General features: G+C 40.1%; 1 protein-coding gene across 3 annotated transcripts in view; it reads left to right on the top strand.

Moving 5' to 3' along the window:
* Positions 1–14806, top strand: part of LOC126336917 (fatty-acid amide hydrolase 2) — a 144395-nt gene that overhangs the window by 32210 nt on the left and 97379 nt on the right. For all 3 annotated transcript variants that reach the window (XM_050001056.1, XM_050001059.1, XM_050001058.1), the window contains 2 exons: positions 7744–7963; positions 9424–9641. In XM_050001056.1, coding sequence (XP_049857013.1) covers positions 7744–7963; positions 9424–9641 — 438 coding nt within the window. The remainder of the gene's footprint in view (positions 1–7743; positions 7964–9423; positions 9642–14806) is intronic.

The raw sequence follows: 14806 nt of genomic DNA, 5'->3' as shown, positions 1-14806 counted from the left end.
TTTATTTTCATTCCCGTTTTTCCCACATCACCAATCATTTTTTAGCAGCTTCCCACAGGTTTTAACATGATTATTTCTTCGTCAGACAATTGTTAGCCTCATTCTCATAATCTGCCACCACATAACCAACCCTTTTAATACATTTAACCGCAGTTTTTTTTCTAAATTTTCCCGAATTTCTCCACCCTTTAATGTGTTTTGGAGGCAATATAACTCCCTAACCTTTGTGCACATCATTGTTTACCAACCTAAGTTCACCACAGGATCAACATAGTTCAACTTTAACCAACACTTTTTCGACTTTTATCACACCAGAACTCCAGTTGCTTTCTAGTTCACCTTTATCTCTCCCCATATACTGTTATTTTTATTTTCATTTTAGCCTCATGTTACACTTTCCACCTTCTAAGTACCATGTCACCCTCATAACATCCCCACAACACCACCATTAAGTTTTATTTACATTCCCTCTGCAAACATGCCTTTGCCCTAGCCAGATTACGCTCCCATATTTTATTTACTCAGGCTTGTCTGACATTTGGCATTACCCCCAAAGGCCACACACTTAAAGTTCCCATCTCTGGCTGTAACCCTTCTTTCCATCAGTCCCTATACCAGTTCCAAACCGAACAATCCATAGCCCTCACCCACCTAATCCTTCACCTACACATCAACTCAGCCAATGAACCCACCTGTCAACTCCTATCCCTAATCGAAGTCCTCAATCTATCCTCTCCCACATCCACACTGGCTGTTCGGAGCATCCTCCTACAGGCCAACCACAAATTAGAACAGCATGCCACCCTTCACCTCAAAAAACTGTCTAATCTCCTGGTTTCCCACCTCCGGAAAGGCAACTCACTCACCCTCCACAACCTTTCCAACAAACCTCAACCTCCTCTCATTGCACACAGACCCAGTCTCTCCCACTACTCAATCTCCCACTTCCAGCTCCACTCCCCCCAACACCTCAAAATTCTAGCTAACACAATCTGGAACCACAACACCCCAATTCAGTAGTTAACCTTTCCTCCAAACCTCTCTCCCCATCTGAAACCTCTGTCTTATCCAAAGGCCTCACCTTCAGCCCTACTCACAGATTCAACCAAACAGCCCTCGTCAAAGATTTACTGTCCTACACTTGTAGTCTCTGCTGGAAATATCACTTTGCCATGAAGGAAAGTAATCCTAATCCTACTCCTAATGATCCAACTTCCCAAGACTCTATCCAACTTGAACCCTGCCTGGAACAGTTCCTTCCCCCGTCACAGCGGACCCACCTCCTCTTCCTCAAAATCACCCTCTCCAAACCTTTCAGGAATTTCTCACCTCCAGCCTTGCCTCTCAATCTTTCTTGAAAAACCTTAGTCCTACTCCCAACATCACCACAGCCGAAGCCCAGGCTATCCGTGATCTGAAGGCTGACCGATCCATCGTCATTCTTCCGGCTGACAAGGGTTCCATGACCGTGGTACCTGATCGTCGGGAGTATGTGGCTGAGGGACTGCATCAGCTTTCAGACAGCTCTACATACAAAGTTTGCCAAGGTAATCCCATTCCTGATGTCCAGGCGGAGCTTCAAGGAATCCTCAGAACCTTAGGCCCCCTACAAAACCTTTCACCTGACTCCATCAAACTACTGACCCCACCGACACCTCGCACTCCTACCTTCTATCTACTTCCTAAAATTCACAAACCCAAAAGTCCTGGCTGCCCCATTGTAACTAGTTACCAACCCCCCACAGAACGTATCTCTGCCTACATAGATCAACACCTTCAACCCATTACATGCAGTCTCTCATCCTTCATCAAAGACACCAACCACTTTCTCGAAGGCCTGGAATCCTTAACCAATCTGTTACCTCTGGAAACCATCCTTGTAACCATTGATGCCATTTCCTTATACACAAATATCCCGCACATCCAGGGCCTCGCTGCGATGGAGCACTTCCTTTCATGCCGATCACCTGCCACCCTACCTAAAACCCCTTTCCTCATTACCTTAGCCAGCTGCATCCTGACCCACTACTAATTCACTTTTGAAGGCCAGACATACCAACAATTAAAGGGAACAGCCATGTGTACGAAGATGGCACCCTCGTACGCCAGCCTATTTATGGGTCGCTCAGAGGAAGCTTTCTTGGTCACCGAAGCATGTCAACCCATAGTTTGGTACAGATTTATTGATGACATCTTCATGATCTCGACTCACAGTGAACAACAACTCCAGAATTTCCTCTCCAACCTCAACTCCTTTGGTTCCATCAGATTCACCTGGTCCTATTCCAAATCCCATGCCACTTTCCTCGACGTTGACCTCCTTCTGTCCAATGGCCAGCTTCACACATCCGTCCACATCAAACCCACCAACAAGCAACAGTACCTCCATTATGACAGCTAGGTCTTTGTGGCAAACGAATGTGCTCCAGTCCTGAATCCCTGAACCATTACACCAAAAACCTGAAAACAGCTTTCGCATCCCGCAACTACCCTCCCGACCTGGTACAGAAGCAAATAACCAGAGCCACTTCCTCATCCCCTCAAGTCGAGAGCCTCTCACAGAAGAACCCCAAAAGTGCCCCACTTGTGACGGGATACTTCCCGGGACTGGATCAGACTCTGAATGTGGCTCTCCAGCAGGGATACGACTTCCTCAAATCCTGGCCTGAAATGAGAACCAGCCTTCATGAAATCTTCCCCACTCCACCAAGAGTGTCTTTCCGCCGTCCACCTAACCTTCGTAACCTCTTGATTCATCCCTATGAAATCCCCAGACCACCTTCCCTACCCTCTGGCTTCTACCCATGTAACCGTCCCTGGTGTAAAACATGTCCCATGCACCCTCCCACCACCACCACCACCACCACCACCTACTCCAGTCCTGTAACCCTGAAGGTGTACACGATCGAAGGCAGAGCCATGTGTGAAAGCACCCACATGATTTACCAACTGACACGCCTACACTGTGGGAATGACCAGCAACAAACCGTCTGTTCGCAAGAACGGACACAGGCAGACAGTGTTTGTTGGTAAAGAGGATCACTCTGTGGCTAAACATGCCTTGTTGCACGGCCAGCACATCTTGGCACAGTGTTACATCATCCAGGTTATCTGGATACTTTCCACTGACACCAACATATCAGAATTCCGGAGATGCGAACTTGCCCTTCACTATATTCTCTCTTCCCGTTACCCACCAGGCCTCAACCTCCGCTTATTTCAAGTTACCGCCCCTCGTACCTCACCTGCCAGTCAACAACACCTTTGCCTCTGTACTTCCGCCTCGACTGACATCTCTGCCTGTGTGTGTGTGTGTGTGTGTGTGTGTGTGTGTGTGTGTGTGTGTGTGTGTGTGTGTGTAGGCCTACCTGTCCTTTTTCCCGCTAAGGTAAGTGTTTCCGCTCCCGGGATTGGAATGACTCCTTACCCTCCCCCTTAAAACCCACGTCCTTTCGCCTTTCCCTCTTTCCTCATGAAGCAACCTTTGGTTGTGAAAGCTTGAATATTTGTGTGTGTGTGTGTGTGTGTGTGTGTGTGTGTGTGTGTTATTGTGTCTATCAACATACCAGCACTTTCTCGTTTGGTAAGTTACAGCATCTTTGTTTTTTTACATATAATTATACAGAACAATATACATATGCATGTATATGTTTTTCTGTAAGAAACAAACTATGTATTTATTAATACCTAAAAAAATGATAATTCCAGTTATATTTTTGTTTTTACAATGTAGTTATTAAAAAAGATATAGTAGTAAGAGGTACAGAATACAGAATAGCTTAAGGGCAAGGAATGACTTAAGGAGAAAACGAAAGAAGAAATACCGAAGCCATTAACTCAGACTTCTGATGGGAAAGTGTGCAATCTCCTGGGGATGTACATTTCTTAACCTTATCAACATTGTATAGTCCCTTTTCCTGGCCTTTAGCTGTATCAACCAGGAGCAGTGCTTTAGGATGTGGTATTCCTATCAACTTAAAAGGTCCACAATACCATGGAAAGAACTCACTTCTCTCTTTCCTTAAGCTGGAACTATCATGGACATCTTTTACTAAAACTAAGTCATTTGTCCTAGAGACCATGTGGCCCAAGCCATGCCTTATATGATGTCAGTGCAGTACTGCATTGCCGCTCACAGAGATGTCCAGAAGTTGCACACATACACAGAGAGCATCCCAGGGTACCAATGTGTAGACTGATAAGATATTTTTTAATTTTTTAATTTTTTAAAAAATCTGATAGGGTATAAAGAAAAAAGAGGTACTATATTTGAGCTTCTATAATAAAAAGACTTTAATTTTGCTGCAGACTCCACCTCCTTTAAACCATATAGCAGTCGACACACTTTCATTTATTTTACGATGATTCCTTGTCTTCACTACAAATTGCATCTCATTTTTCTTTGTTGTTTCCATCCAGGAATTTCCATTAGTGATATTTACTGTCATGAAGAATGAGACTGTGTAACTGTGTTATTTCTTCCACAAATAGAATAGAAAATGTGCACGAATATCCACTCTATTGAAACTTCCTGGCAGATTAAAACTGTGTGCCCGACCGAGACTCGAAATCGGGACCTTTGCCTTTTGCGGGCAAGTGCTCTACCATCTGAGCTACCGAGGCATGACTAACCCCCGGTCCTCACAGCTTTACTACTGCCAATACCTGTTCGAGTCTCGGTCGGGCACACAGTTTTAATCTGCCAGGAAGTTTCATATCAGCGCACACTACGCTGCAGAGTGAAAATCTCATTCTGGATCCACTCTATTGTCGCAAACCAGTAATCACTACTACCTTCACCATCACCATGAAGCTAAAGTGATTTTATTGTAGCTGAAAGATAAAATGTGGCCGTAGGATGGTAGTTTTTTTACCAGCCAGCTGTTTGCTTTGGTTGTAGATTGCCTGTTTTCTTATTTCTGCTTCTATACAATACATGATATTGTGAAATTCGTAATATTTTTAGATGGTAAACAGGGCCTCTTGGTTCTACTGAGCCATGTATTCTTTCTCATGAAAATTTCAATTGTTCACTTATTTGTGTGAAATGAATACTCTTCATGGAGATTCCTTTCTTACAGAGCACATTATTCTAGCTGTATTTATATAATTTTTAATATAAGCCCTGCCACATTCATTATATATTCTGATGTGTTGCATTATTTGGAGAACTTTACTTTTTTCGAGTCTTTGATGCTACTTAAATTCTGTAATTTGTTATTAATTGAGTGGAAGTAGGGACATGAAAAGTAGTTTAACACAGTATATCCACTGTTTTCTGATTTGTTCTGTAATGCAGTGCACTAGTGTGCAATTTCAAAGCATAATATTTTAGTGCAGTGGAAAAGATGAAAATAAGTAAAGGGGGTAGGAATTGGAACATCCAATCCTTTGAGGAAACAGAGGCAATGCATTCAGTTGTAGCAAATTTAACATAGAGGTATAATGTTTTCCATATGTTTGCAGTGACTGAATCTGATGTAAAAGGTACTATTAGACTAGATGAACTTTTCATTCTTGTATCCATAATGAGGAGATCCTCAAGGATGTAGAACGTGTCTGGAAACAAGGATACACAATTTGCATTCACAAAGAAAAAACTATGTGCTAATGTACTTTCCACAGATCCCAAGTGAAATGAGCCTAGTAGATGTGGAATAAGTCAAAGAAATCTTCAGTTTAGAAGGTAATAACAAACTTGTTACAAAACATGTAAATGTACAATACACTGATGTGCTTATGTAATTGAAATGTCATTTTTCATAATACTCACATTATTTGACATTATTAATAATATATGCACAGCATGTGGTTTTATTAAGAAATTTGTCAGTGGTGTGGGAGTTGGCCACCAGTTAATCGTTTAGGCTCCTCTTAAATTGAACGTTACCAATAGTTAATTTTTTTATGGCTGATGGCAAGTTATTGAAAATCTGTGTTCCTTAATATAAAATAAGAGAGAGACAGAATGGCTGATGAATATTTACTGCCAGGAGACAAAATTCAAATACTGCTGATACAGACATTTCACAGTGAAAAAACTATTCTGATTAACACCCCCGCCCCCTGCTCCGCATTTTCATCTTTGTTTCCCTCACCTTCACAGTAGGTAAGCCTCTCTCACACTGGGGTCGATATGACGTGCTCTTCCTCCTGTGTATCCCTCTTTCCTCACTGAGGAAGGAACCAATAGTTATAAAATTTAGAAATAGTTTCTTTCCACTTTAAAGTGTTTATTGGCAGTACACAAATTTCCCCCACTAAAGGTAAGTACTGGCTAGTCATTCTGCCTCTTTGTAATATTTTACTTTTCTCTTGTGAATTTTACTTTTGGTACAATTAAACTGTGTTGCGGCTACTTTTGCTGACTTGGCAGCTTAAGCCAACACTATATGCAAATCAAGTTTGTTTTCATCAGGGACAGCATGCTCCACGACCATGTTAATGAGATCCAAGATAGTAGGAATGGCAGCATCAGTCATATTTTTAATATGTTTATTGCAGATCAGTTTTAGCTAGCTGTAATCTGTCATATGAAGTGGTACCAAGTGTTGTTGCATTTATGATGAGTCATCATGACTTTGATATAATGCACTGAAGACAGCTACACAATAGGTGAAGTTGATCTGCAACAAACAGATTGAAAATTTACTTCTAATGCTGCCCTTCCTTCTATTTTGGCTGTACATATAGATAATATACGTAAGTAAGCAAAACAGTTAACTAATCCAAAGATTGACTGCAACACCATTCTGTTACTGGCTGCTGCACTGTAGTTTGCTGTGTAAAAAAAGGATGGAAGCAGTCCTTTTGTTCATTCTAGACCCTGTCTGTTGCTCACTGTCTCTCTTGTTTGATATCTAGGCTTGTATCCTCATATATATGTTATATTCCATCCTGGCTCTTTCCTCAATGTATACGTATTTGTAAATTCATACATTTATCTAAAAACAAAGATGATGTAACTTACCAAACGAAAGCGTTGGTATGTTGATAGACACACAAACAAACACAAACACACACACAAAATTCAAGCTTTAGCAACCCACGGTTTGTTCATCAGGAAAGGGGGAAAGAGAGGGAAATATGAAAGGATGTGGGTTTTAAGGAAGAGGGTAAGGAGTCATTCCAATCCTGGGAGCGGAAAGACTTACCTTAGGGGGAAAAAAAGGACAGGTAACGCTCGCGCGCGCACACACACACACACACACACACACACACACACACACACACACACACATATATATATATCCATCTGCACATGTACAGACACAAGCAGACATATGTACTTTCGCCTCGACTGACATCTCTGCCAAAACTCTTTGCCTTTACACATGTCTGCTTGTGTTTGTATATGTGCGGATGGATATATATATATGTGTGTGTGTGTGTGTGTGTGTGTGTGTGTGTGTGTGTGTGTATGTGTGTGAGCATATACCTGTCCTTTTTTCCCCTCTAAGGTAAGTCTTTCCACTCCCAGGATTGGAATGACTCCTTACCCTCTCCCTTAAAATCCTCATCCTTTCGTCTTTCTCTGTTTTTCCCTCTTTCCTGATGAAGCAGCCGTGGGTTGCGAAAGCTTGAATTTTGTGTGTGTGTTTGTGTCCCTATCAACATACCGACACTTTTGTTTGGTAAGTTACATCATCTTTGTTTTTAGATATATTTTTCCCACGTAGAATGTTTCCCTCTATTATATAAATTCATACATTGTAATTTCTAACACTATTATTTTAATTGTAGGTTTCAAGTGTCCAGGTGATAGAAGCTTACATAGCTCGTATAAAAGAAATAAATCCTATCTTAAATTGCATGGTAGATGAGAGATTTTCTGATGCCCTGAAAGAAGCAAGGGAAATAGACAGTTTTATTGCATCAGAAACAAAGAGTACTGATGAAATTGCAAGAGATACACCTTTTCTTGGTGTCCCGTTTACAACAAAAGACTGCATACAAGTGAAAGGTAACTGACACATTATCTTGCTTTGAAGCAGTTCTATCTTTTCAGTGCTGTTAAACCCATTAGTTTAAAAACAACACAAAAGTTACTATTTGTAATTCTAGAAATGGCAATGTTTCTCATACTGTTTCAATAAAATTGTGTTGAATATTTTCCCTACAAATTTTAGGTAAAGGAGAATGAGATTTTACTAAAAATGGGTAGTTGCCTGAGGTGTGGAAATGTGGGGTTGTTAAGAGACTCATTGCCAACATGTTGGTTGATGGTACAGATTCACTTTTAATTAATTAAATTTATTTATTAAATTTATTTATTAATTAAATTTATTTATTGGGGGGGGGGGGGAATCATAATTTTGCTTTGCTGGACTGTTTGCATTTCACATTCCTGTCCAAACTGTTAGTGTGAAGGTTTTGAGAGACATTAATCTAGTTGTAGCTCCATCCAGTCCAGTCTTCTTTAATGTATTATCATTCCATCTTTCAATTTCCCATTCGTCATGCATCCAATTTTTTCAGTAGAAATGATAAATTTGGTTTACTCATTATTATCTTTCTTTGCCATAAAATGAAACTGTGTGTAATTGATGTACTAGTATCTAGACTCCCATAGCTGTTGTCTTCAAAGACTTCAACTATATAGTAACAATATATAATAGCATGGCAACCCCCATCTGATAAACATATTGTGTTTAATCTGGGGGGAAGGCTTCCAGCTATGTTGTTATATGCTGAAGGCAGATTTTTTTCTTTCTCTCCTTTTCAGTGACGATTTTGCACCTGTGTCCTCTTGCCAACATGACAGGAAAATGAGTTTTGCTCTACTCTCCACAAGCTATTTCAGAACTGATGAAAGTTGAAAAATGGTCACCACTGATATGAATAAGAATACTGCCTGATAATAAAGCAGAAATAGTGGTGTATATCCATTCTAGTTATGGGCTGTATGGTACTGCTATAGTTGATTGTGTATTGTGCAACACGAGATTATTCTGAAAGATATCAAGAAGACTTTTGGTCAGTTCTTCGCCCATATTAGAACATCTTAAGAAATCATGTAAATGGGTATTATACTCCCATTAAATGTAGTTTGGAACCTGGTAGGCAATCCTAATGAGCTTTAGGTTGGCTTTATTCATCTACTTAAGCTGATAAATTGTAAATTACAGAAAACTTATATTATTAATGATTGTGCTCGTACTATGGAGCCAGTCAACATTAGATCAATGTTTATTGCTGTAGCGAGTCTACACTTTAGAAACAGAATTTTAATTTGATTTAAACTGCAACTTCCGGGATAAAAGTACTGTTGTTTGATTCTCTGAGTAGTGATTGGATAAGTGGAACTTTTCCTGAAATTCTTTTTTCACTTTTATTCTTTCCTTCTACTGCTTCTAAGGGTGATTATACAAGAAAATATTTGTTTACTCACCTAAAAGAGTGATTTTTCTTTCCATACTGTAGGCCTGTCAAACACTGCTGGATTGTACAAAAGAAAAGATATAAAAGCTCTTGAAGATGCCGAAGTCATTGCCCTTATGCGAAAAGCTGGCGGAATTCCGTTAGCTGTTACAAATATTTCGGAATTGTGTATGTGGTGGGAAAGCTCAAACACAGTCTATGGGAGGACAAACAATCCTTACAATACAAACCATATAGTTGGTGGCTCTTCAGGTGGAGAGGTAAGTATTTTGATAGTTTACTATCGTAAATCTCAAAGTATTATGTTTATTTTTTGTTTATTCTTTAAACAGTGGTTTTTACACTATACTTAATTATTTTTATTAGTGAATTGCAAATAATAAGAAATTTCCAAAATAAATAGGATGAATACTAATTATGAAGTACATCATCCACTAATGTCATTGCACTGGGAATAATACAATACTTTTGGTTTTTATTTTATAGATGAGGACAATAAAATTATAGTGTAAATCATTGTGATTTTATTTTCTGAGTGAGTATACAAAGCAAAGTGGCACAAGTGATCAATGCACATTCAGGAGGAACTAGCTTCAAAACTCAGTAGACTATTTAGCATTTCCCTGGAAGCATTTAATGTAAATGTTTGCACGATCCCTTTGAAAAGGAATCAGTCAATTATTTCTCCTTTATCGTCCAAATAACTTATTCTCAGTGTCTAATCACATCATGGCTGTCGTGATGTTAAACGCTAATGTTACTTCACCCTTTCACAGATGACTATCATTTTATTCCAGAGGCACACTTCGTATTCGGTCTTGCAAGACAGTGGCAAACAGTGCTGGGGATTAGATATCCTTCAAGGCTGCCGAGTAGAAGAGTGGTTACTTCTCACAGTGTACCACACACTATGAAGATATTATAACTAAAAGTTTTTGGTGTGCAGATTTCTAATCCCAGTTGGCTGAGCGAGGTGGCGCAGTGGGTAGCACACTGGACTTGCATTCGGAAGGACGACGGTTCAATCCCGCGTCCGGCCATCCTGATTTAGGTTTTCTGTGATTTCCCTAAATCGCTCCAGGCAAATGCTGGGATGGTTCCTTAGAAAGGGCACGGCCGACTTCCTTCCCTATCCTTACCTAATCCTATGAGACCGATAACCTCACTGTTTGGTCTCTTCCCCCAACCAACCAACCAACCAACCTTCTAATCCCAGTTGCAAAGCAGGCAGGTGCTGACAGGTGTGAATATCAGCAATAAGAGTTGAAGGACATAAAAGGATTGCAGCAGTTGAGAAAGGAGAAAGGCAGGATTGCCCTCAATGTTATTCAGTCTGTACACTTAGCAAGCAGTAAGGGAAACCAAGAAGAAATTTGGAAAGGGAGTTAATGTTCAGGGAGAAGATACACAAACTGTGAGGTTTATAAATGACATTGTAATTCTGTCATGGAAAGCAGAGGACTTGGAAGATCAGTTGAATGAAGTGGATTGTTTTTTGAAAATGAATCGTAATACGAACATCAACAAAAGTTACACAATAGTAACTGATGGAATGTAGTCAAACTCAATAAGCCAAAACTGAGGAAATTATATTAGAAAATTACTCCAAAAGTAGCAGGTGAATTTTGGTAAAAACTTAGTGATGATGGCTGCAGCAGTGAGTATATAAAATGCATACTGGCAATAGCGAGAAAAACATTAGAGAGAAAGAGAAATTTATTAACATTGAATATAAATCTAATTACTAAAATATAGTTTTGTGAACCAAGACAAAATGGTGTTTAGTTTGTTCACATCATATTTCACAAAGAACCCACTGTTGAACCATTTAAAATAAATTTAAGTGCAAGGAAGTTGTTTCTGAAGGTATGGAATGCAGGCTCATACAGAAGTGAAACTTCGATGATTGCAGTTCTTATAAGAAGAGACTAGAAGTCTTCAGTGTGTAGTGCTAAAAGAGAATGCTGTAGATTAGATGGGTAGGTTGGATAACTTATAAGAAGGTACTGAATTCATATGGGGAGAAAATAAAATTATGACAAAATTTGGCTAAAGAAGGGGACCAATTGACAGAACATATGCTGAGGCATCAAGATAAGGGAAATGTAAAGGAGGGAAGTGTGGTGGTAATATTTGTATGGAGAGACCAAGGCTTAATTACAGTAAGAAGATTGCTGTAGTTACGCAGAGATGAAGAGGCTTAAGTAGGATAGACTAATGTGGACAGCTGCATCAAACATGTCTTCAGACTGAAAAGTGCAAGCCACATACTGTGATCTGTTTCCTACTCGTGGAAGGTATAACACCTACTGAATTTTTTTCACGAATCAAAATGATTTACAGCGAAGGTGCTATGGACAGAACAAGAATGTTCAAGTGATGTAGGGCATTTAGTGGATGTAGAACAAATGTTCATGATGATTGCAGTAGTGGAAGACCTTTCATTTTGACCAAAGGGTTGGTGCAAAGTATCGAGGAAACTGTTTGTGAAAACCACTGATAGACAGGGGATGAAATTTCTATGATGTTTCCACAACTCTCCACAAATGTCTTACAAAAGACACTTGCAGAAACACTGAGATACTGGAAACTGTGTGCGAGATGGGGCCCAAAACAACTGACTTTGCAGCACGTGAAAAACTGCGTCATTAGCACATGCGAGTTCCTGGGGCAACTTGAATAGGAAGATGAGGATTTTCTGAGATGTATAGTGTCTGGGGATGAAATGCAGGTGGCTTGTTACATGCCTCAGACAAAAAGACAGTTGTCACAGTGGCATCCCACCAATTCTACATCTGCCAAAAAATGGAGAACCACAATTTTGGGCAAAAAAAAAAGGTCGTGGCCTCAGTGTTTTGGCTTGAAAAGGCATCATTTTGGCGAATTTCTGCCTCAGGAGGAGACTATCCATGCACAATTATGTTGCGAGACCCTAAAAAAACTCAAAAGTTGTATTCAAAACAGAAGAAGCTGAATGCTGATGAGAGTAGAGGGTGTGTATACTTTTTTTCTGAATTGTCTCATATTTTGAACAGTTTATTTATTGTTTGCTTAAATATAGTAACTTAATTTTGTAGTTGAATTTGGTCTTTGCCAAGCCTATTTCCTGGTGGTCTTCGTCTGAAAAAAGAAAAGCGAATTTTGTTCTTCTCAGCATATTCTGATAATGAATAACCTGTGCCATTTCTTGTATTACATCCAGTTTCCCATGGATGAATTATTCTGTAGTTTTCATATTAAAATTCTCCATTATCAAATTGTTGTGTGATTAACTGTCATTTGTCAACTTTCTCTTTGCAAAGTCCTCAGGTGCTTTATCATAATTTGAACTCATTGATGCATATACCATAGTAGCAAGAACTTCATCGTTGAACATGAGTGAGCTGTGTAGGCGACAGTTGTATGAACTGAACACACTGTTACCACATAGTACATTACGTGTTAGTGGTAGAAGTACGGTAGTAGTTATTTCTTTATTATGTTACTTGAATGAGTTGATACTAATACAACAGTGTATGTCTACAGTCTTGGGCCGAGGGCAAGGTTTCTTCTTTTATCCAGAAGGTAGGAACACGAGGAGTAGAACAACTCGTGTACCTCTCCTGGTTAATTCTTAAATTGACTCTCTCTGGGTTTTTTCTGGTCTGTTTTTGTGACCCCCCTCTATGCTTGCACATGGGGACTATCTTATCCTGCTCTAGTATTGCCCTGATTGAACCCCACACAATAAACATTATGTAAAAACTTGATTGTTAGTTATGTTTGCTACATGCTAATGCAAGTATCTGTTAAGTGAACTGTTTATTATTGAATACACTGTGCAACAGAATTAAAAGACAACTTCTTCAAACCCCTCTTAATTCCCATCCACTGCTGTGCTTCTGTTTGGAATTTGGCTCAAAGGCACATACAGACCTCCTCTGTAGTGTAGCAGAAGCACGGTGTCCTGCGACATCACCCTCAGGTTTGATGATGCTTCAGACAGCAAGGTGTCGTCACTTGTGAAAAGCAGGCCACAGTTAAGAAGTTTGTCACGTATAAGGTGGATTAATGATCTCACATTGGCACCAAAATATTTACCACAGTTCTTCCCAATGCCACTTTGGACATGTCACACAATCGGAACATTGTGATAACACCCCTCTTACCCACATTTTACCCCTTCTTTTGATGCCTCTGTGATGGAGGTCATAACTGTGACACTCAGCATTGAAATCGTGCAGTTTTCTTATGAGTGGCTGAGGAAAACATTCCACAGACACCACCATTCAGAATCAGTATGAAAGGGTTGCAGCAGGTATCATAAAGTGTGTCAATCAAACCACCCTTTTCCCTGGGGCGTTGCTTCCCACACATTCCGTGGTTGAAAATGACAGTTACAGTGCGATGGGGCAACAGGAAGATGTTCTTCACAACCTTTGACACTGCTGACACCCTTGAGTGTTTCTACCCTTCTCTAAGGACATTGTGGGACTGCACCCCCATCAGACGTGATCTAACCTGTTTGGAGCACAACACGACTGCAATTTTTGTTCTCATCTACAGGTTGGAACCACTGGGGATTATTCAACACCACTCACCAAAATTTTAACTTGATCCAAAGCAACTAAATGTACCAGGACTTTTTCAGTTCTCCTTTTTTGTGTTCTCCTGTGACATGATCACAGGAGGACAGAGAAGGGATGAAACAGCTGAGGCTGTCAGCAGTGTCAAAGTTGTGGATAATGTCTCCTTGTTGCACTTCACACTGTGAACTGTCTTTTTCAGCACTGTGAACTGTCTTTTTCAGCTCCGAAATGCTTCAGAATCAACACCCCAGGGAAAGGGGTGGTTTCATTAACGTTCTTTATGCCATGCTCTGCGGCCTTTCCGTGGCGATTCTGAGTAGCGATGTTTTCCTCGGCCACTCATAAGAAAACAGTATGATTTCAATGCTGGGCATCACAGATGTGACCTCAATTACAGAGCATCGAATGAAGTGGTTGAAATGTGGGTAAGAGGGTGAGTGACAACATTCCAATCAAATGACACATATGCAGTGGCACTAGACAGAATTGTGGTGAAATTTGGTGCCAATGTGAGATCATTAACCCACCTTAGATGTCACATTAGCTTCTGAGTTGTGGCCTTCTTTTCACAAACATTGACACTTTGTTATCTGAAGCGTTGTTGAGCCTGAGGGTGATGTAACATGGCATCATGCTTTTGCACCATTATATAGGAAGTTGTATGCACCTTCTAATGTTTTGATGACTGAGAGTGTGTGAAGTGTATGTGCAAACTTCCCAATTCTCTTATACGAGTCGACGTACTTGGTGTACACAGCCAATCTTCTTCTCTGGATAGCCAGCTTCTGGTATCTCTATAGACTTCTTCTCAGAAGAATGATGCTAGTTACAGGAACATTAGTCTCTCTCTCTACTTG

This window comes from Schistocerca gregaria, chromosome 2 (genome assembly GCF_023897955.1).
Source record: "Schistocerca gregaria isolate iqSchGreg1 chromosome 2, iqSchGreg1.2, whole genome shotgun sequence".
Taxonomy (NCBI): Eukaryota; Metazoa; Arthropoda; class Insecta; order Orthoptera; family Acrididae; genus Schistocerca; species Schistocerca gregaria.
The sequence above is the reverse complement of the archived record's forward strand: the minus strand, read 5'-3'. Positions and strand labels throughout refer to the sequence as shown.